Source organism: Anomalospiza imberbis, unplaced genomic scaffold (genome assembly GCF_031753505.1).
Source record: "Anomalospiza imberbis isolate Cuckoo-Finch-1a 21T00152 unplaced genomic scaffold, ASM3175350v1 scaffold_455, whole genome shotgun sequence".
NCBI lineage: Eukaryota > Metazoa > Chordata > Aves > Passeriformes > Viduidae > Anomalospiza > Anomalospiza imberbis.
Window position 1 is genome coordinate 1 of NW_027100066.1, and position 23,000 is coordinate 23,000.

General features: G+C 62.5%; 2 protein-coding genes across 2 annotated transcripts in view; both read left to right on the plus strand.

Annotated features, from left to right (window-relative positions):
- The first annotated feature begins 2,046 nt into the window (after positions 1–2,046).
- LOC137466862 (TBC1 domain family member 25-like) lies at positions 2,047–11,442 on the plus strand. The gene is given in 8 exon segments (XM_068178492.1): positions 2,047–2,370; positions 2,697–2,806; positions 2,891–3,017; positions 3,019–3,043; positions 3,921–4,042; positions 4,170–4,379; positions 6,143–9,295; positions 9,691–11,442. Coding segments are annotated over 7 exon segments (2,862 nt in total). The 5' UTR covers positions 2,047–2,277; the 3' UTR covers positions 8,318–9,295; positions 9,691–11,442.
- Positions 11,443–13,042: 1,600 nt separating this feature from the next.
- LOC137466866 (actin nucleation-promoting factor WAS-like) overlaps positions 13,043–23,000 on the plus strand; it is a 48,329-nt gene continuing 38,371 nt past the window's right edge. The window contains exons 1-8 of the mRNA XM_068178495.1: positions 13,043–13,178; positions 14,765–14,923; positions 15,417–15,503; positions 16,068–16,164; positions 17,066–17,104; positions 17,212–17,249; positions 19,018–19,217; positions 20,181–20,223. Coding sequence (XP_068034596.1) covers positions 13,077–13,178; positions 14,765–14,923; positions 15,417–15,503; positions 16,068–16,164; positions 17,066–17,104; positions 17,212–17,249; positions 19,018–19,217; positions 20,181–20,223 — 765 coding nt within the window. The 5' untranslated portion in view covers positions 13,043–13,076. The remainder of the gene's footprint in view (positions 13,179–14,764; positions 14,924–15,416; positions 15,504–16,067; positions 16,165–17,065; positions 17,105–17,211; positions 17,250–19,017; positions 19,218–20,180; positions 20,224–23,000) is intronic.

Sequence of the window (23,000 nt, forward strand, 5' to 3'; positions counted from 1 at the left end):
CCTGTCCCACCTGTCACCTGCACCCCCTCACCTGTCCCACCTGGACCCTCACCTGTCCCACCCCCTCACCTGCACCCCCTCACCTGTGCCACCTGTCCCCCCACACCTATCCCACCTGGACCCCCTCACCTGTCCCACCTGTCCCACCTGGACCCTCACCTGTCCCACCTGTCACATGGACCCTCACCTGTCCCACCTGCACCCTCACCTGTCCCACCTGTCACCTGTCCCCTCTCACCTGTCCCCCTCACCTGTCCCCTACCTGTCCCCTCTCACCTGTCCCATTCTCACCTGTCCCCTCACCTGTCCCCTCTCACCTGTCCCCTCTGTCCCCTCTCACCTGTCCCCTCACCTGTCCACCCTCACCTGTCCCCTCTCACTGTCCCCTCACCTGTCCTCTCACCTGCCCCCCTCACCTGTCCCCTCACCTGTCCCCTCTCACCTGTCCCCTCTGTCCCCTCTCACCTGTCCCCTCACCTGTCCACCCTCACCTGTCCCCTCTCACTGTCCCCTCACCTGTCCTCTCACCTGTCCCCTCTCACCTGTCCCCTCTCACCTGTCCTCTCACCTGTCCCTCTCACCTGTCCCTCACCTGTCCCCTCTCACCTGTCCCCTCTCACTGTCCCCTCTCACCTGTCCCCTCTCACCTGTCCCCTCTGTCCCCTCTCACCTGTCCCCTGTCCCCTCTCACCTGTCCCTCACCTGTCCCCTCTCACCTGTCCCCTCTCACCTGTCCCCTCTCACTGTCCCCTCTCACCTGTCCCCTCTCACTGTCCCCTCTCACCTGTCCCCTCACCTGTCCCCTCTCACTGTCTCCTCACCTGTCCCCTCACCTGTCCCCCCTCACCTGTCCCCTCTCACTGTCCCCTCTCACCTGTCCCATTCTCACCTGTCCCATTCTCACCTGTCCCCTCACCTGTCCCCTCTCACCTGTCCCCTCTCACCTGTCCCCTCTCACTGTCCCCTCTCACCTGTCCCCTCTCACCTGTCCCCTCTGTCCCCTCTCACCTGTCCCTCACCTGTCCCCTCTCACCTGTCCCCTCTCACCTGTCCCCTCTCACCTGTCCCCTCTCACCTGTCCCCTCACCTGTCCCCTCTCACCTGTCCCCTCTCACCTGTCCGCAGAGGCCGCGGGTCCCGCGGGGCCGGCGCGGCGCGGGGCGGGGGCGGGGCCAGGTGAGGAGGGGCTGCGGGAGATGAACAAGAAGCTGCAGAACCTCCTGGAGGAGCAGCTGACCAAAAACCTGCACCTGGCACAGGTGAGGGGGCGGGGCCAGCGGGGGTGTGGCCTGTGAGGAAGGGGTGTGGTCTGTGGAAAGGGGTGTGGCTAAAGGGTGAGGGTGTGGGGGTGTGGTTTAAATGTGGGGGTGTGGCATAAGCGATGACATCACTGAGTTTATGGACATGAAAGGGGGGCTTAAAGTGGAGGTGGGGCTTTCAGCTGTGGGCGTGGCCTTGTCAAGGGTGTGGTCACCCTGAGGGCGTGTCTTCGCGCAGTGGGCGTGGTCTCTTCCCATCCTCATTCCCCCTTTCCCAGGACCTGGAGTCGCTGTCGCAGGAGCTGGCGCAGCTCAGGAAGGAACAGGCGACCCCCTCGGGACCCCCCTGAGGGGCGGGGCCTCTCCTGGTGGGCGGGGCCTCGCCCCTTTCCCCCTCGCAGGCTCCGCCCCCCGGCCGGGGCGCTGCTGCGGGGGAGGCGTTGCCCCTTTAAGGGCGCGGTTGACCCCACTGGCATTGCCCCTTTAAGGCCGGACGGTTCTTTACATGGCGTTGCCCCTTTAAGGGTGGGGGGGGGGTCCCTGGAAGGCGTTGCCCCTTTAAGAGCGGGGGCGGTCCTCGCCGCGGCGTTGCCCCTTTAAGGAGGACGTGGTCCCCATTTTGGCGTTGCCCGTTTAAGGGGGTCCCGCATGCCCCCCCTCTCCCCCCCCCAATAAACCCGATGTGAAACGCTGCCTGTGACGTCATTTCGCTGCGTTGGGAAGGGGTGGGCGGAGCCGGTGATGTCATTTAAGGACCTGACTGCAGAGTCCGCCCCGTGACGTCACTTCCGCGCGCTGCCCCGGATGTTGTTTGCCGCGGCCGCGGCCGCAGGACGGGCACGGGCGCGGCGCGGCTCCGGATCCCCCCGCAGAACCGCGCACCGTCCGGCCGGGGGGGCGCGGCGTGACGTCAGCACGGTGACGTAACACCAGCCCCCCGCTTCCCCGGCTCGGGGGGGGCGGCGGCGGCGGCGAAACCCCCCCAAAACCCCGACCCCCCACCGAGACCCGCCCCAACATGGCGGCGACGACGGGGGGCGGGGCCTCGCCGGGGGGCGGGGGCGGGGCCGCGCTGGAGGAGGAGTGCGAGGTTGTGCGCGTGCGCGTCAAGGTAAGGGGCGTGGGTTAAGCGTGGGCGGGGCCTCATGGGCGTGGTAATTTTGTGGGCGGGGTTAAGGGGTGGGGTCTCGCCCCCCCCTCCGCCAGCCAATCAGCTCGCGGGGGCGTTGCCGCCCGCGGGTGTGGCACCGGCGGGAAATTTTCCCGCCTCTTGGGTCACGTGTGGGCCAGCGGCCAATCAGCGTTGCGGGAGGCGCGCGGCGTTGCCGTGGTGACGGTGCTGCGCCGCCATGTTGCATTGCCGTGAGGGGCCGGGGGGCTCCGGGACTCCCCGGGACCCCCCGGGACCCCCCGCGACCCCCGACGTTCCTCTCGCAGAAGAACGAGGGGCAGCAGCCGCCCGAGTTCCGCTCGTTCGCCGTGGACCCGCAGATCACGTCGCTGGACGTGCTGCAGCACATCCTGGCCCGGGCCTTCGATCTGCAGGGGTGAGCAGGACCCCCTTTTATCCCCCCCGGGCACACCTGGGACCCCCCCAGAGCACCCAGGTGAGCTCACCTGTGCTCCCTCAGGAAGAAGAGCTTCGTTCTGAGCTTCGCGGCGCAGAATGGGCAGGGCCAGGACACCTTTGTGCCTCTGCTGAGCGATGGTGACCTGGCCAACGCCTTCACCTACGCCCGGCCCACCCTGAGGCTGCGCCCTGGACGTCAGGAACCCCCCTGACAGTGAGTGACACACCTGGGATACACCTGGGTGGGGGGAGACACACCTGGGATACACCTGGGTACAGGGGAGATACACCTGGGATATACCTGGGTGGGGGAGAGACACACCTGGGATACACCTGGATGGGGGGAGACACACCTGGGATACGCCTGGGTGAGTGGAGACACACCTGGGATACACCTGGGTGGGTGGAGACACACCTGGGATACACCTGGGTGGGGGGAGACACACCTGGGATACACCTGAGTGGGGGGGGGAGACACACCTGGGATACACCTGGATGGGGGGAGACACACCTGGGATACACCTGGGTGGGTGGAGACACACCTGGGATACACCTGGGTGGGGGGAGACACACCTGGGATACACCTGGATGGGGGGAGACACACCTGGGATACACCTGGATGGGGGGAGAAACACCTGGGATACACCTGGGTGGGTGGAGACACACCTGGGATACACCTGGATGGGGGGAGACACACCTGGGATACACCTGGATGGGTGGAGACACACCTGGGACACATCTGGGTGGGTGGAGACACACCTGGGATACACCTGGGTGGGTGGAGACACACCTGGGATACACCTGGGTGGGTGGAGACACACCTGGGATACACCTGGGTGGGTGGAGACACACCTGGGATACACCTGGATGGGAGGAGACACACCTGGGATACACCTGGGTGGGTGGAGACACACCTGGGATACACCTGGGTGGGGGGAGACACATTTGAGGACACACACCTGGGACACTTGGGGACCTGGGCTGGGTGTCACGAGATGCTGGCTACCTGGGGGAGTCCAGTGGGGCTCAGGTGTGCGAGGCGGGGCTCTGAGGGGTCTCAGGTACCTGTGGCTCAGGTGTGCTGTCCCCAGGCCCTCTGCTGGAGGACTGGGACATCATCAGCCCGCGGGAGGTGGCGGCAGCCGAGCCGGTCCCCGAGCGCCGCTCGCTGCTGGCGGCGGCCCTGCCCTTCACCCAGGCACTGCTGGCACAGGTGAGCACACCTGGCGCAGGTGAGGCGCACCTGGAGCGCCCCACTCTGCTGGAAGCTCACGGAGAGCTCGTGCTGCTCTCTTGGGCATCCCAGTGCCCTCCCAGTGCCACCTGTGCCGTTCCCACAGGTGGGCCGGACACTGGCGCGGGCACAGGCAGCCCTGGCGTGGCCCGAGGGGACCCCGGCCGCGTCCCCGCCCCCACCCCCGCCCCCGCCCTGCGCCCCCCTGAGCGATGCTGACCTGAGGTCGTACCTGGGCCCAGGTGGGCGCCTGCTGCGGCCCCAGGACCTGCGGCTGCACGTCTTCCACGGCGGCGTCGAGCCCGGCCTGCGCAAGGTGAGAGCCCTGGGCCACGCTTGAGACACACCTGGGGGTTGTGGACACACACCTGGGACACACCTGGGGGTTGTGGATACACACCTGGGACACACCTGGGGGTTGTGGATACACCTGGGACACACCTGGGGGTTGTGGATACACACCTGGGACACACCTGGGGGTTGTGAATACACACCTGGGACACACCTGGGGGTTGTGGATACACACCTGGGACACACCTGGGGGTTGTGGATACACATCTGGGACACACCTGGGGGTTGTGGATACACACCTGGGACACACCTGGGGGTTGTGGATACACACCTGGGACACACCTGGGGGTTGTGGACACACCTGGGACACACCTGGGGGTTGTGGATACACACCTGGGACACACCTGGGGGTTGTGGATACACACCTGGGGGTTGTGGATACACCCCTGGGACACACCTGGGGGTTGTGAATACACACCTGGGACACACCTGGGGGTTGTGGATACACCTGGGACACACCTGGGGGTTGTGGATACACCTGGGACACACCTGGGGGTTGTGGATACACACCTGGGGGTTGTGGATACACCCCTGGGACACACCTGGGGGTTGTGAATACACACCTGGGGGTTGTGGATACACACCTGGGGGTTGTGGATACACACCTGGGAGACACCTGGGGGTTGTGGATACACACCTGGGACACACCTGGGGGTTGGGGTCACACCTTGGATACATCTCGGGGAGGTTCTGATCACACCTGGGGTCCTCTGAGCTGCACTTTGTGGTGCTGGGGGTTCTCTGATTTCCCTGAGCCTTACCTGGCAGCTGTGATTACACCTGAGTCATACCTGGGGTGTTCTGATCTCACCTGCTGTTGCTTCAGCCACACCTGGGGATTCTCAGATGCGTCCTGACCAACACCTGAGAGTTCTTGCTGTCCCTAACCCCGTTTCCCCTGTACAGGTGGTGTGGCATTACGTGTGGAATGTGTTCGTGGTCTCACCTGTCCCCATTCCCCCTGTGCAGGTGGACTGGTGTTACCTGCTGAACGTGTTCCTGGTCTCACCTGTCCCCATTCCCCCTGTGCAGGTGGACTGGTGTTACTTGCTGAACGTGTTCATGGTCTCACTTGTCCCCACGTGGCATTACCTGCTGAACGTGACCCTGATCCCTCACCTGTCCCCATGTTCCCCGTACAGGTGGTGTGGCGTTACCTGTAGAACGCGTTCCTGCTCTCACCTGTCAGTGTTACCTGCTGAACCTGTCCCTGATCCCTCACCTGTCCCCATGTTCCCCGTACAGGTGGTGTGGTGTTACCTGTCGAACACGTTCCTGCTCTCACCTGTCCCCATTCCCCCCGTACAGGTGGTGTGGCGTTACCTGTAGAACACGTTCCTGCTCTCACCTGTCCCCGTGTTCCCCGTACAGGTGGTGTGGCGTTACCTGTGGAACACGTTCCTGCTCTCACCTGTCCCCATGTTCCCCGTACAGGTGGTGTGGCGTTACCTGTGGAACACGTTCCTGCTCTCACCTGTCAGTGTTACCTGCTGAACGTGTCCCTGATCCCTCACCTGTCCCCATGTTCCCCGTACAGGTGGTGTGGCGTTACCTGTGGAACACGTTCCTGCTCTCACCTGTCCCCATGTTCCCCGTACAGGTGGTGTGGTGTTACCTGCTGAACATGACCCTGATCCCTCACCTGTTCCCATGTTCCCCGTACAGGTGGTGTGGCATTACCTGTGGAACGCGTTCCTGCTCTCACCTGTCCCCGTGTTCCCCGTACAGGTGGTGTGGCGTTACCTGCTGAACGTGTTCCCCGCCGGCCTGACGGGCCAGGAGCGCCTGTCCCACCTGCGCCTCAAGGCGGCCGAGTACTCCTCCCTGAAGGTGGCCCTGGCGGCCCGCGCCGCGCCGGCCGAGCTGGCCCAGGTGGCCGCGGCGGTGCGCAAGGACGTGGTGCGCACGGACCGCGCCCACCCGTACTTCGGCGGCCCCGAGGAGGGCCACCCTCACCTGGCGGCCCTGCAGGCGCTGCTGACCACCTTCGCGCTGGGCCACCCGCGCCTGTCCTACTGCCAGGGCATGTCGGACGTGGCGGCGCCGCTGCTGGCCGTGCTGGACGACGAGGCCCAGGCCTTCCTGTGCTTCTGCTCGCTGATGCGCCGCCTGGCCCCGCGCTTCCGCCCCGGCGGCCGCGGGCTGGCCCGAGCCTTCGGCCACCTGCGGCGGCTGCTGCGGCGCGCCGACCCCCCGTTCTGGGCCTTCCTGGCGGCGCGCGGCGCGCACGACCTGCTCTTCTGCTACCGCTGGCTGCTGCTGGAGCTGAAGCGCGAGTTCGCCTTCGAGGACGCGCTCAAGGTGCTGGAGATCACCTGGAGCTCGCTGCCCCCCGCGCCGCCCCCGCCCCCCGAGGGCGTCCCGCTGCTCGGAGCCCCCCTGGGAGCCCGCAGGGCCGGCCGGGGGCTGAGGGAGCGCCGGGGGCTGCGGCCGCGGCCGCCCAGGAGGAGGAGGAGGAGGAGGAGGAACGTGGAGGAAGAGGAACGTGGAGGAGAAGGTGCTGGAGGGGTCACGGAGGGTTCTGGTGGTGGCTTTGGGGGTCTCAAGGGTTCCAGTGATGGCCCTGAGGGTCCCAAGAGCTCCAGTGATGTCCCAGGTGGTCCCCTGAGCTCCAGTGGTAGCCCTGGGGGTCTCAAGACTTCTAGTGATGGCCCTGAGTGTCCCAAGAGCTCCGGAGATGTTCCCAACAGTCCCAAGATATCCAGCGAGCGGTTTGAGAGTCCCAAGAGCTTTAGCGACGTGCTAGAAGGTTCCAAGGGCATCCAGGAGGGTCCCAAGAGCTCCAGTGATGTCCCTGACTGTCTCAGGGACAGCCAGAAGGGTCCCAAGAGCTCTAAGGATGTTCAGGAAGTTCTTGAGAGCTCCAGCGATGTCCCCAAAGGTCACAGGAGCTCCAGGAAGGTCCAGAGGAGACCCCCCAGGGATGCTGGAGGAGCCCCCGAGGGCTCTAAGCACTCGGAGCCAGGTGGCCCCAGGAATGTGGAGGAAGGCACTGACGCCCTGGAGATCGACCAGAGACCCCACAGTCTCTGCTGGGGGGCTGGAGAAGACCCCAAAAATGGACGGGATGACCCCAGAGAGGGACATGAGCCAAGAGAAGGACGAGATGAGCGCAGAAAAGGACGAGATGGCCCCAAAGAGGGACTGGATGACCCGAGAGAAGGACGAGATGACCCTAGGACGAATCGTGGTGACCCCAGAGAGGTTGATGATGATCTCGGAGAAGGACACAACTTTGGAGAACGCCACATCCACCCCAAGGATGCCCACCATGACCCCAGGGATGGCCACCATGGCCTCAAGGATGGCCGTGATGACCCCAAGGAAGGACGTGATGACCCCAGACATGACCATGACGACCTCAAGGACAACCACCGTGACCCCAAGGGCGGCCATGATGACCTCAAGCACGGCCACAACGGCGCCAAGGGAGGACGTGACGGCGCCAAGCACGGCCACGATGACCTCAAGGATGACCACCATGCCGCCAAGACCACCCACAACAACCCAACCACCCCCGAAGACCCTTGGGGCGGCCGTTGGGCTTGGGAAGACCCTTCCTCCTCCTCCTCCTCTTCCTCCTCGTGCTCCTCGGGCTCGTCCTCCTCGGACGAGGAGGTGACGGTGGAGGACGACGGGGCGCCGCTGCCACCGCCAGAAGAGCTGGGCCAGGGGAACCCCTTCCTGCTCTTCGTGTGCCTGGCCATGCTGCTGGAGCAGCGCGAGGCCGTCATGGCGCGGGCCGGCGACTACAACGAGGTGGCCATGCACTTCGACCGCCTGGTGCGCCGCCACCACCTGCCACGCGTCCTGCGCCGCGCCAAGGGGCTCTTCGCCAGGTACCTGGAGGGGTGGGGGGCCACCGCGCCGGGGGGACCCCAAACGGGATCTCCTTCGGGGTAGGAGATGCCCTCAGGAGCCCCGTCGGGGTAGGGGATGTGGGGGAGAGAGGGTGGGAACATCAAGGCCACCATAGGGAGGTCTGTAGGACATGGTGGTGACCCCATAGAACATCTCAGAGTGGTCCTGAGGTCACCATGATGGGTTCCAAAGTCACTGGAGGTCTGTAGGACAATGTGGAGACCCCATGAAATATCTCAGAGTGGTCCTGAGGTCACCATGATGGGTTCCAAAGTCACTGGAGGTCTGTAGGACAATGTGGAGACCCCATAGAACATCTCAGAGTGGTCCTGAGGTCACCATGATGGGTTCCAAAGTCACTGGAGGTCTGTAGGACAATGTGGAGACCCCATAGAACATCTCAGAGTGGTCCTGAGGTCACCATGATGGGTTCCAAAGTCACTGGAGGTCTGTAGGACAATGTGGAGACCCCATAGAACATCTCAGAGTGGTCCTGAGGTCACCATGATGGGTTCCAAAGTCACTGGAGGTCTGCAGGACAATGTGGAGACCCCATAAAATATCTCAGAGTGGTCCTGAGGTCACCATGATGGGCTCCAAAGTCACTGGAGGTCTGTAGGACAATGTGGAGACCCCATAGAACATCTCAAAGTGGTCCTGAGGTCACCATGATGGGTTCCAAAGTCACTGGAGGTCTGTAGGACAATGTGGAGACCCCATAGAACATCTCAGAGTGGTCCTGAGGTCACCATGATGGGTTCTAAAGTCACTGGAGGTCTGTAGGACAATGTGGAGACCCCATAGAACATCTCAAAGTGGTCCTGAGGTCACCATGATGGGTTCCAAAGTCACTGGAGGTCTGTAGGACAATGTGGAGACCCCATAGAACATCTCAAAGTGGTCCTGAGGTCACCATGATGGGCTCCAAAGTCACTGGAGTTCTGTAGGACAATGTGGAGACCCCATAGAACATCTCAGAGTGGTCCTGAGGTCACCATGATGGGTTCCAAAGTCACTGGAGTTCTGTAGGACAATGTGGAGACCCCATAAAACATCTCCCTGAGGTCATCATTGGGACCTCCTGGTCACACTGTGGGTCTGTAGGACAATGTGGTGACCCCATGGAACATCTCAGGGAGGTCCTGAGGTCATCATGAGAGGCTCCAAATTCAGCAGAGGCCTCTAGCACAAGGTGCTGACCCCATAGAACATCTCCAGGGACCCCGTGGTCACTGTGGAGGTCTGCAGGACTACGTGGAGACCAGTAGGACAATGTGGGGACACCGTAAAATGTCCCCTTAAGGCCACCATGGGGACTCCGAGGTCACTGGAGGGCTGTAGGACAACGTGGTGAGCCCACAGAACATTTCCAAGAGGTCTTGAAGTCACCATGGGGAGCTTTTGCTCGTTGTCAGGGTCTGTAGGACAATGCAGAGACCCCATAAAACATCTCCAGGGACCCCAAACCCGTCACGGCATCTGCCAGGTTGAGCGTGAGAACCTGTAGGATGCTGTGGGGACACCATAAAACATCTCCAGGAGGACCTGAGGTCACCTTGGGGACAGTTTGGTCACTGTCAGGTTCTGTAGGACAATGTGGGGACACCATAAAACGTCACCCTGAGGTCACCGTGGGGACGTTTGGTCGCTGTCGGGGGGTGTAGAACGACGTGGGGACACCATAAAACGTCACCCTGAGGTCACCTTGGGGACAGTTTGGTCACTGTCAGGTTCTGTAGGACGCTGTGGGGACACCATAAAACGTCACCCTGAGGTCACCATGGGGACGTTTGGTCGCTGTCAGGGGGTGTAGAACGACGTGGCGACACCATAAAACGTCACCCTGAGGTCACCATGGGGACGTTTGGTCGCTGTCAGGGTCTGTAGGACGCTGTGAGGACACCATAAAACGTCACCCTGAGGTCACCATGGGGACGTTTGGTCGCTGTCAGGGTCTGTAGGACGCTGTGGGGACACCATAAAACGTCACCCTGAGGTCACCATGGGGACGTTTGGTCGCTGTCAGGGGGTGTAGAACGACGTGGGGACACCATAAAACGTCACCCTGAGGTCACCGTGGGGACGTTTGGTCGCTGTCAGGGGGTGTAGAACAACGTGGGGACACCATAAAACGTCACCCTGAGGTCACCGTGGGGACGTTTGGTCGCTGTCAGGTTCTGTAGGACGCTGTGGGGACACCATAAAACGTCACCCTGAGGTCACCGTGGGGGTCTGTAGGACACTGGGGACACCACAGACCCCACATGGGGACAGGTGGGCCCTTCTGGGGACCCCAAGGCCACCACAGGTCCCCAAGGCCACCACGGGGGGACCCCAAGGCCACCTCAGGGACCAGAGGGCCACCACAGGGTCCCCAGGGCCACCCTGGGGTCAGCAGGGATCCCCAGACCACCCCATGACCCCCCCATGGCACCAGAGACCCTTCCCAGTATGAACCAGTACAGCCCAGTGCCTCCCTGCTGGGTTCTGCACCACCGTGGGACATCCCAGTATAAACCAGTATGAACCACTGCAATATCCCGGCTGGGAACTCCTGCATCTGCGTTGCCTTGGGCCGGACCAGTATGGACCAGTATGGACCAGTATGGAGCAGGAAGCGGCTGGGAGCCCAACTGGGAGCCCCACATGCATCGCCTTGTGCCGGACCAGTACGGACCAGTACGGACCAGTGCCTTGCCATGGCCTTCAGCCATCCCAGTATGGACCAGTATGGACCAGTATGGACCAGTATGGACCAGTCCGGCAGCCAAACTGGGAGCTCTTCACCAGCGTGGCCTTGTGTGCTCCCAGTACAGACCAGTATGGACCAGTACAAACCGGTCCAGAGCTCTCTTCAGCCGCGTGGCCTTGCGTGCTCCCAGTACAGACCAGTATGGACCAGTACAAACCAGTCCAGAGCTCTCTTCAGCCGCGTGGCCTTGCGTGCTCCCAGTACAGACCAGTATGGACCGGTAGGGTTGCCCCCACTGCTGTGTTGATGCCCATAGGCCTTCTCCCAGTATGGACCAGTACAAACCAGTTCCTGCTCCCCACCCTGGGTGCCTTCTCCCCTCCCCCCCCCTATTTATTGCCCCTCCCCCCCCAGCCGGGGGGGTCCCGGGGGGGGTCCCAGAGGTGCCGGAATCGCCAATAAACGATGCCTGTTACTGGTGTGGCTCCCAGTATGGACTGGGAGGGAGTTTGGGGTTCCCAGTATGAACTGGGAAGGAGTTTGGGGTTTCCAGTATGAACTGGGAGGGAGTTTGGGGTTCCCAGTATGAACTGGGAGGGAGTTTGGGGTTCCCAGTATGGACTGGAAGGGAGTTTGGGGTTCCCAGTATGAACTGGGAGGGGTTGGAGGTTCCCAGTATGGACTGGGGAGTTCCCAGTATGAACTGGGAGGGAGTTTGGGGTTCCCAGTATGGAGTGGGAAGGGAGTTTGGGGCTCCCAGTATGGACTGGGAAGGGAGTTTGGGGCTCCCAGTATGGAGTGGGAGGGAGTTTGGGGTTCCCAGTATGGAGTGGGAAGGGAGTTTGGGGCTCCCAGTATGGACTGGGAAGGGAGTTTGGGGCTCCCAGTATGGAGTGGGAGGGAGTTTGGGGTTCCCAGTATGGAGTGGGAGGGAGTTTGGAGTTCCCAGTATGGAGTGGGAGGGAGTTTGGGGTTCCCAGTATGAACTGGGAGGGAGTTTGGGGTTCCCAGTATGAACTGGGAGGGAGTTTGGGGTTCCCAGTTTGAACTGGGAGGGGTTGGAGGTTCCCAGTATGGAGTGGGAGGGAGTTTGGGGTTCCCAGTATGAACTGGGAAGGGATTCCCTATTCCCAGTATGGACTGGGAGGGAGTTTGGGGTTCCCAGTATGAACTGGGAGGGGTTGGAGGTTCCCAGTATGAACTGGGAGGGAGTTTGGGGTTCCCAGTATGAACGGGGAAGGGATTTCCTATTCCCAGTATGGACTGGGGAGTTCCCAGTATGAACTGGGAGGGTGTGGGCAGGGGCAGGGCCAGGATTGAGATTTTCCCAGTGTTCCCAGTTCGCTCCCATCACCGGTTAAGGGTGCTCCCAGTTCCCCTCCCAGTTCCCCCAGTTCCCCCTCCCAGTTCCCCCAGTTCCCCCTCCCAGTTCCCCCAGTTCCCCTTCCAGTTCCCCTCCCAGCCCCCCAGTCCCTCCCAGTTCCCCCAGTTCCCCCTCCCAGTTCCCCCAGTCCGGAGGTGACGTCCCCGCCACCTTTGGGTGCTTCCGGCCGGAAGAGGCCTCGGGGCGCCCTGAGATTTTTTGGGGGCGGCTCTGGGGGGAGTTTGGGGTTCCCAGGCAGTTTTGGGGTTTGTGGGGGAATTTTTGGGGTCCCAGGGATTTTTTGGGGAGTCCCAGGGGATTTTTGGGGGGTTCCAGGGGGGATTTTTGAGGTTCCCAGGGGGATTTTTTGGGGGGTCCCGAGGGGGTTTTTGAGGGATTCCAGGGGGATTTTTGAGGTTCCCAGGGGGATTTTTTGGGGGGTCCCAGGGGGATTTTGAGGGATTCCAGGGGGGATTTTTGAGGTTCCCAGGGGGATTTTTTGGGGGGTCCCAGGGGGATTTTTGAGGTTCCCGGGGGGATTTTTGAGGTTCCCGGGGGGATTTTTTGGGGGGTCCCAGGGGGGATTTTTGGGGGGTCCCAGGGGGATTTTTCGGGGGTTCCAGGGAGGATTTTTGGGAGATTCCAGGGAGGATTTTTGTCTTCCCAGGGGGGATTTTTGGGGGATTCCAGGGGGGATTTTTGTGTTCCCAGGGATTTTGGAGGGGGGGGGGTCCCAAAATTTGGGGATGAGCCGGGGTGGGCGGCAGGGGGGGGACAACGTCCCCTCGGAGCTGCTGGGGGAGCAGGAGAACCTGCGGATCTTCGAGCTGCTGGGCAGGAAATGCGTGGTGAGGAACTGGGGGAACTGGGAGCCACTGGGAAGGGGAACTGGGGGGGTTTGGGGGGGTTTAGGGTGGGATGGGGGAGGATTTCGGGGGTTTGGGAGGGGGAATTTGAGGGACTGGGGGGACTGGGAGGGATTGGGAATAACTGGGAGGGAACTGGGAGGGTCTGGGAAGGGGAACTGGGGGGTTTGAGGGAGATTTGGGGGGGTTTGGGGGGGTTTAGGGTGGGATGGGGGAGGATTTTGGGGGTTTGGGAGGGGGAATTTGAGGGACTGGGGAAACTGGGAGGGACTGGGAAGGGGAACTGGGGGGGTTTGGAGGGGTTTGGGGGGGTTTAGGGTGGGATGGGGGAGGATTTTGGGGGTTTGGGTGGGGGAATTTGAGGGACTTGGGGGACTGGGAGGGATTTGGGATAACTGGGAGGGACTGGGAGGGACTGGGAAGGGGAACTGGGGGGGTTTGGAGGGGTTTGGGGGGGGTTTAGGGTGGGATGGGGGAGGATTTTGGGGGTTTGGGAGGGGGAATTTGAGGGACTGGGGAAACTGGGAGGGATTGGGGATAACTGGGAGGGACTGGGAAGGGGAACTGGGGGGTTTGAGGGAGATTTGGGGGGGTTTGGGGGGGTTTAGGGTGGGATGGGGGAGGATTTGGGGGGTTTGGGAGGGGGAATTTGAGGGACTGGGGGGACTGGGAGGGATTGGGGATAACTGGGAGGGAACTGGGAGGGACTGGGAATGGGAACTGGGGGGTTTTGAGGGAGATTTGGGGGGGTTTAGGGTGGGATGGGGGAGGATTTCGGGGGTTTGGGAGAGGGAATTTGAGGGACTGGGGAAACTGGGAGGGATTGGGGATAACTGGGAGGGACTGGGAGGGACTGGGAAGGGGAACTGGGGGGTTTGAGGGAGATTTGGGGGGGTTTAGGGGGGTTTAGGGTGGGATGGGGGAGGATTTGGGGGGTTTGGGAGGGGGAATTTGAGGGACTGGGGAAACTGGGAGGGACTGGGAAGGGGAACTGGGATCTCTGGGATGGATTTTGGGGTCCTCAGGCTGAATTTTGGGATCTCTGGGATGGATTTTGGGATCTCTGGGATGGATTCTGGGGTCCCTGGGCTGGATTTTGGGATCTCTGGGATGGATTTTGGGGTACCCGGGCTGGATTTTGGGATCTCTGGGATGGATTTTGGGGTCCCCGGGCTGGATTTTGGGATCTCTGGGATGGATTTGGGGTCCCCGGGCTGGATTTTGGGATCTCTGGGATGGATTTTGGGGTCTCTGGGATGGATTTTGGGATCTCTGGGATGGATTTTGGGGTCCCTGGGGCCATTTTGGGATCTCTGGGATGGATTTTGGGGTCCCTAGGGCCATTTTGGGGTCTCTGGGATGGATTTTGGGGTCTCTGGGATGGATTTTGGGGTCCCTGGGGCCATTTTGGGGTCTCTGGGATGGATTTTGGGGTCCCCGGGCTGGATTTTGGGATCTCTGGGATGGATTTTGGGTCCCTAGGGCCATTTTGGGATCTCTGGGATGGATTTTGGGGTCCCCGGGCTGGATTTTGGGGTGCCGTGTGTCCCACCCCCGTGTCCCCGCAGACCCTGGTGACCGCCGTGGTCCAGCTGGTGGTGGCCGAGCCCGGGGGGGTCCCCGGGGGGGTCCTGGGGGGCTCCTGGAGCCTCCGGGGCTGCGGCGTCGCCTGCCTGGTCCGGGACAGCCCCCGGCGCTCCTACTTCATCCGCATCTTCCGCCTGCCCGTGAGTCTGGGGGACCCCAAATCCCGGGTGGGGGGACCCCAAATCCTTGGGGTGGGGTCCCCAAAATCCTGGGGTTCCCTAAAATCTTGAGGAGTCCCTAAAACCCGGGGAGGGGGGCGGTGTGTTCAGGACAGCCCCCTGTGCTTCCACTTCGTCATCCTCCTCTTGAGGGGGGTCCCCAAATTCTGGGGGGGGACCCCAAATCCTGAGGGTGACTTCAGATCCTTTTGTGGGGCGATCCCAAATCCTTGGGGGGGGGGGGGGGGCCACAAATCCTGGTGCGTAATCCCCAAAATTCTGGGGTGGGGGGGGGGGGGGGAGATGAAGGGGTTGGGGTTGGGTGGGGAGCCCCTGAGGGGGTTTTGGGGGGTCCCTGAGGGGGTTTTGGGGGGGGGTCCCACAGATTTTGGGGGGTCCTGAGGGGTTTTGGGGTCCCTGAGGGGTTTTGGGGGGTCCCCAGGAGGGTCCCTGATCCCAAATCCCCCCCCCCCAGGCTGGGGAGCTGTGGTGGGAGCAGGAGCTGCAGGGGGGGATGGGCTACAAGACCCCCACCCCCTTTTTCCACACCTTCGTCAGCCACGTGAGTGGGCGGGGCTGGGGGCGTGGCTAATTTTGGGTGGGGTCATGGAAATGGAGGTGTGGTTACTGGGCAGGGCTGGAGGTGGCCATGGGTGGGTGGGAGGAGCCATTATGGGTGTGGCAAAGGGGAGGGGCTTAAATGGGTGTGTCGGGTGGAGCAAAGGGAATGCAGGGCTGTGGGTGGGGCCAATTCGGGGTGGGGGTGTGGTCTAGCTCAAGTGGGTGTGGCCAAACGACGGGTGTGGCCATCTCGAGGTGGGTGTGGACTGTGCTCAATGGGCGGGGCATAACCATATAAGGGAAATGGGTGTGGCTACAAGTGGGCGTGGTCTTTAATAGGCGGGCTCAACTACACATAACCATATAGGGGAAACGGGTGTGGCTACAAGTGGGCGTGGTCTTTAATAGGCGGGCTCAACTACACATAACCATATAAGGGGCAGTGGGTGTGGTTGCTGCCGTTAATGGGCGTGGCCAATAGGTTATTGCCATATAAGGGAAAACAGGTGTGGTTTGGGTAAGTGGGCGTGGCCTGGCTGCCCACGGCTGCTCCTGATTGGCTCAGGAGGGGTGGGCGGGGCTGAACTTTGCGTCGGAGGCCGAGGCTGCGACGTTCGAAGGCCGGGTCCAGGAGAGGCTGCGGCGGCGGCAGCAGCGCAGCGGTGAGAGACCCCTCCCCAAAATGCACCTGGGACCCCCAAAATGTACATGTGAACCCCAAAATGCACCTGGGGACCTCCAAAATGCACCTGGGGACCTCCAAAATGTACCTGGGATTCCCAAAATGCATCTGAGGACCTTAAAAATGCACCTGGGAACCTCCAAAATACACCTGGGGAGCGCCAAAATGCAACTGGGTACCCTCAAAATGTACTTGGGACCTCCAAAATACACCTGGGGACCCCAAAAACACACCAGGGATCCCTAAAATGTACCTAGGACACCCAAAATACACCTGGGGAGCCCCAAAATGCATCTGAGGACCTTAAAAACACATCTGGGAGCCTCCAAAATACACCTGGGGACCTCCAAAACACACCTGAGGACCCCCAAAATGTACCTGGGGACCTCTAAAACACACCTGGGAAACTCCAAAATACACCTGGGAACCCCAAAATGTACCTGGGGACCCCCAAAACACACCTGGGGACCCACAAAACACACCTGAGGACCCCCAAAACACACCTGGGAACCTCCAAAACACACCTGGGGAGCCCCAAAATGTACCTGGGGACCCCCAAAACACACCTGGGGACCCCAAAACACACCTGAGGACCCCCAAAATGCACCTGGGGACCCCAAAGCACACCTGGGAACCCCAAAATGCACCTGGGGAGCCCCAAAATACACCTGAGGCCCCCCAAAACACACCTGGGAACCCCAAAACACACCTGGGAACCCCAAAATACACCTGGGGCACCCAGAATGCCCCTGAGAACCCCAAAACTGCATCGGAACGCTCCCAAAACCCCCTTGGAATGCCAAAAAATCCTTTGGGCATCCCCCCCAAAACTCCCCCCCCCCTCCTCTGACACCCCCTCCCCACTTTTCTCCCCCCCACAGAGAAGCAGCTGCTGCCCCCTCCCCCACCCCCCGGCCATGGTGAGTCCTGAACCCCCCCCGGGGGGATTTGGGGGGGATTTTTTGGGGGGTTTTGGGGTCACTTGGGGGGTCCCCACCCCCACTGACCCTCACTGTGCCCCCTCCAGAGCGTCGGGGAGCCTCCCCAGGACCCCCAACCCTGATGGTGAGTGGGGGGCGAGGGGGGTGTTCCTGCCCCATTATGGGGGCTCCTGTCTCATTTTGGGGGGGTCCTGCCCCATTTTGGGGAGTCCCTGCTTCATTTTGGGGGGGGGTCCTGCCTCATTCTGGGGGGTCGTGCCCTATTTGGGGGTGTCCTGTGTCATTTGGGGGGGTTTGGGGAGGGCTCGGAAGGGCATTTGGGGGGGAATTTGGGGTCTCTGGGGTGGTTTTGGGGTTCTCTGGGGGATTTGGGGTCTCGGGGAGGGTTTGGGGTTCTCTGGGGGGGGGGGTTGGGGTCTTGGGGAGGGTTTGGGGTTCTCTGGGGGGGGGTTGAGGTCGCTGGGGGTGTTGTAGGGTGGTTTGGGGGGGTCTTTGGGGCAGGTTTGGGGTCTCTGGGGAGGATTTTGGGGTCTCTGGATTAATTCTGGGGGTCTCTGGGGAGGATTTTGGGGTCTTTGGGGCAGGTTTGGGGTCTCTGGATTAGTTTTGGGGGTCTCTGGGGAGGATTTTTGGGTCTTTGGGGCAGGTTTGGGGTCTGTGGATTAGTTTTGGGGGTCTCTGGGGAGGATTTTGGGGTCTTTGGGGCAGGTTTGGGGTCTCTGGGGAGGATTTTGGGGTCTCTGGGAGGAATTTTGGGGTCTTTGGAGCAGGTTTGGGGTCTCTGGAGTGATTTTAGGGGTCTCTCTGGAGGGTTTTGGGGTCTTTGGGGGAGGTTTGGGCTTTCTCGGGAGGATCTTGATGTCCCTGGAGTGATTTTGGGGTCCCTAGAGTGATTTGGGGAGTCTCTGGGGTGGTTTTGGGGGTTTCTCTGGAGGATTTTGGGGTCTCTGGGGTGGTTTTGGGGTTCTCTCTGGAGGATTTGGGGTCTCGGGGGGATTTTGGTGTCTCTGGGATGATTTTGGGGGTCTCTCTGGAGGATTTTGGTGTCTCTGGGGGGATTTTGAGGTCTCTCAGGAGGATTTTTGGGGTCTCTGGGGTGGTTTTGGGGTTCTCTCTGGAGGATTTTGGGGTCTCTGGGGTGGTTTTGTGGGTTCTCTCAGGAGGATTTCGGGGTCTCTGGGGTGGTTTTGGGGTCTCTCTGGGGAGTTTTGGGGTTCTCTCTGGAGGATTTTGGGGTCTCTGGGATGATTTTGGGGTTCTCTCTGGGATGATTTTGGGGTCTCTGGGGAGTTTTGGGGTGGTCTCTGGGGTGGTTTTGGGGTTCTCTCAGGAGGATTTTGGGGTCTCTGGGGTGGTTTTGGGGTTCTCTCTGGAGGATTTTGGGTCTCTGGGGGGGTTTTGGGGTTCTCTCTGGAGGATTTTGGGGTCTCTGGGGGGGTTTTGGGGTTCTCTCTGGAGGATTTTGGGGTCTCTGGGATGATTTTGGGGTTCTCTCTGGGATGATTTTGGGGTCTCTGGGGATTTTGGGGTTCTCTCAGGAGGATTTTGGGGTTCTCTCTGGGATGATTTTGGGGTCTCTGGGGAGTTTTGGGGTTCTCTCTGGAGGATTTCGGGGTCTCTGGGGTGGTTTTGGGGTTCTCTCTGGAGGATTTGGGTGTCTCGGGGGGGATTTTGGTGTCTCTGGGATGATTTTGGGGGTCTCTGGAGGATTCTGATGTCTCTGTGGTGGTTTTGGGGGTCTCTCTGGGGAGTTTTGGGGTTCTCTCTGGAGGATTTTGGGGTCTCTGGGATGATTTTGGGGTCTCTGGGGGGGGATTTTGGGGTCTCTCAGGAGGATTTTGGGCTTCTCCCCATAATGGGGGGGGGGTCCCACAGCGATTTTTTCCTCCCAGGCCCCCCCATCGCAGCCGTGCCCATCCCCAACCCCGACATCACCCCCAGCCGGTACCGGGGGCTGCCCAGCCCCCCCTCGGGACCCTCCCCCACCACCGGACCCCCCCCCCGCCGCCGGAGCCCCCCCCAGGGAGCAGAAAAAGGGGAGGGGGCGCAAGAAAATCTCCAAGGCCGATATCGGGGTCCCCTCCGGATTCAAGTGGGTCTGGGGGCTGGATTTGGGGTCTGGGGGGGGATTTGGGGTCTGGGGGGATTTGGGGTGGGGGGATTTGGGGGGTGTGGGGGGGTTGGGATGGGGGGGGTTTGGGGTCGGGGGGTTTTGGGGTCTGGGGGGATTTGGGGTGGGGGGATTTGGGGGGTGTGGGGGATTTGGGATGGGGGGGTTTGGGGTTTGGGGGTTTTGGGGTGTGGGGGGATTTGGGGTGGGGGGATTTGGGGGATGTGGGGGGGTTTGAGATGGGGGGGTTTGGGGTCTGGGGGTTTTGGGGTCTGGGGGGATTTAGGGTGGGGGGATTTGGGGGGTGTGGGGGGGGTTGGGATGGGGGGGTTTGGGGTTGGGGGGATTTAGGGTGGGGGGATTTGGGGGGTGTGGGGGGGGTTGGGATGGGGGGGTTTGGGGGATTTGGGGTCTGGGGGGATTTAGGGTGGGGGGATTTGGGGGGTGTGGGGGGGTTGGGATGGGGGGGTTTGGGGGTCGGGGGGTTTTGGGGTCTGGGGGGATTTGGGGTGGGGGGATTTGGGGGGTCTGGGGGATATTTGGGGTCTGGGGGTTTGGGGGGATCCGTGGGGGGATTTGGGGGGTGTCTCTTGGGAGGGTTTTGGGGTCTCGGGGGAGTTGTAAAGTGGTTTTTTTTTGGGGGGGGTCTCCAGGGAAGTTTTGGGGTCGGGTTCAGGGAGGATCCGTGGGGTCACAGGGGGGTCACGTTCAGGGAGGATCCGTGGGGTCACAGGGGGGTCACAGGGGGGTCACAGGGGGGTCACGGGGGGGGTCAACAGGGGGGTCATGTGGGGGTCACAGGGGGGTTATGGGGGGGACGCAGGGGGGTCAATGGGGGGTCACAGGGGGGTCATGGGGGGTCATGGCGGGGGGTCACAGGGGGTCACGGGGGGGGTCACGGGGGGGTCACGGGGGGGTCTCACCTCTCTCCCCTCCCCCCCACAGGCACGTCGGTCACATCGGGTGGGACCCCAATGGTGGCTTCGATGTAGGTGACACCTCCCCCGCTTGTGTTCCCCCCCGGGTGGGGTGACAGTGACCCCTGGGGTGACCCCGCAGAGGGGGACAGGGGGTGACAGGAGGGGACAGGGGTGACAGGGGGGTGACAGGAGGTGACAGGAGGTGACAGGAGGGGACAGGGGTGACAGGGGGTGACAGGGGGTGACAGGGGGTGACAGGAGGTGACAGGGGGTGACAGGAAGGTGACAGAGGGTGACAGGAGGTGACAGGAGGGACAGGAGGTGACAGGGGGTGACAGGAGGTGACAGGGGGGTGACAGGAGGGTGACAGGAGGGACAGGAGGTGACAGGAGGGACAGGGGGGTGACAGGAGGGTGACAGGAGGTGACAGGGAGGGTGACAGGAGGTGACAGGAGGTGACAGGGGGTGACAGGAGGTGACAGGGGGTGACAGGGGGTGACAGGAGGGGTGACAGGAGGGACAGGAGGTGACAGGGGGTGACAGGAGGGACAGGAGGGGACAGGGGGGTGACAGGGGGTGACAGGAGGGACAGAGGTGACAGGAGGTGACAGGGGGTGACAGGAGGTGACAGGAGGTGACAGGGGGTGACAGGAGGGGACAGAGGTGACAGGAGGTGACAGGGGGTGACAGGGGGTGACAGGAGGGACAGAGGTGACAGGAGGTTGACAGGGGGTGACAGGGGGTGACGGGGGTGACAGGGGGTGACAAGAGGTGACAGGGGGTGACAGGAGAGACAGGAGGTGACAAGAGGTGACAGGGGGTGACAAGAGGTGACAGGGGGGTGGCAGGGTGTGACAGTGCTGTCCCTGCCCGGGGTGGCATCCCTGGACCCGGCTCTGTGCCCAGGCTGGGGTCCCCATGGGGTGACAGGGGGTGACAACATTCCTGTGTAGGGTGACAACGACCCTGTGGGGGGTGACAGTGACACTGTGGGGTGACAGTGACCCTGTGGGGGTGACAGTGACCCTGTGGGGGTGGGTGACAGTGACCCTGTGGGGTGACAGTGACCCCGTGGGGTGACAGTGACCCTGTGGGGTGACAGTGACCCCGTGGGGTGACAGTGACCCTGTGGGGTGACAAGGAACCCTGTGGGGGGGACGATGACCCTGTGGGGGTGATGACAGTGACCCCGTGGGGGGTGACAGTGACCCTGTGGGGGGTGACAGTGACCCCGTGGGGGGTGACAGTGACACTGTGGGGTGACAGTGACCCTAGTGGGGTGGCAGTGACCCCGTGTGGGGGTGACAGTGACCCTGTGGGGTGACAGTGACCCTGTGGGGGGTGACAGTGACCCCGTAGGGTGACAGTGACCCCGTGGGGGGTGACAGTGACCCCGTGGGGGGTGACACTGACCCCGTGGGGGGTGACAGTGACCCCGTGGGGTGACAGTGACCCCGTGGGGTGACAGTGACCCTGTGGGGGTGACAGTGACCCTGTGGGGTGACAGTGACCCTGTGGCGGGGTGTGACAGTGACCCTGTGGGGTGACCAGTGACCCCGTGGGGTGACAGTGACCCCGTGGGGGGTGACAGTGACACTGTGGGTGACAGTGACCCTGTGGGGGGTGACAGTGACCCCGTGGGGGGGTGACAGTGACACTGTGGTGTGACAGTGACCCCGTGGGGTGACAGTGACCCCGTGGGGTGACAGTGACCCTGTGGGGGTGACAGTGACCCCGTGGGGGGTGGCAGTGACCCTGTGGGGGGGTGACAGTGACCCCGTGGGGTGACAGTGACCCTGTGGGGGGTGACAGTGACCCCGTGGGGTGACAGTGACCCCGTGGGGTGACAGTGACCACGTGGGGTGACAGTGACCCCGTGGGGGGTGACAGTGACCCTGTGGGGTGACAGTGACCCTGTGGGGGGACAATGACCCCGTGGGGTGACAGTGACCCCGTGGGGTGACAGTGACCCCGTGGGGGGTGACCGCTGACCCCGTGGGGTGACAGTGCCCCCTCAGCGTGTCCCTGTCCCTGTGCCCAGCTGGCCGCCCTGGACCCCCGCCCTGCGGTCACTCTTCGCCCAGGCCGGGATCAGCGAGCGCCACTTGGCCGACGCCGAGACCTCGCGGCTGATCCACGACTTCATCGAGCGCCAGGGGGGGGCTGCAGGCCGTGCGCGAGGGAGATGCGGCGCCAGGGTGGGCACCTGGGCACACCTGGGGGCACCTGGGGGCACCTGGGGGGTACCTGGGCACACCTGGGAGGGATCTGGGGAGCACCTGGGCGCACCTGGGCACACCTGGGGGCACCTGGGCACACCTGGGAGGGATCTGGGGAGCACCTGGGCACACCTGGGCACACCTGGGAAGGGATCTGGGGAGCGCCTGGTCACACCTGGGGGCACCTGGGAACAGCTGGGAGGGATCTGGGGGAGCACCTGGGCACACCTGGGGGCAGCTGGGGGCACCTGGGCACACCTGGGGGCAGCTGGGGGAGATCTGGGGAGCACCTGGGCACACCTGGGGGCACCTGGGGGGGATCTGGGAGCACCTGGGCACACCTGGGGGCACCTGGGGGCACCTGGGACAGCTGGGAGGGATCTGGGGAGCACCTGGGCACACCTGGGAACAGCTAGGAGGGATCTGGGAGCACCTGAACACACCTGGGCACACCTGGGGGGCACCTGGGGGCAGCTGGGAGGGATCTGGGGAGCACCTGGGCACACCTGGGGCACATCTGGGGGCACCTGGGCACACCTGGGGGCAGCTGGGGGCACCTGGGCACACCTGGGGGCAGCTGGGGGAGATCTGGGGAGCACCTGGGCACACCTGGGGGGCACCTGGGG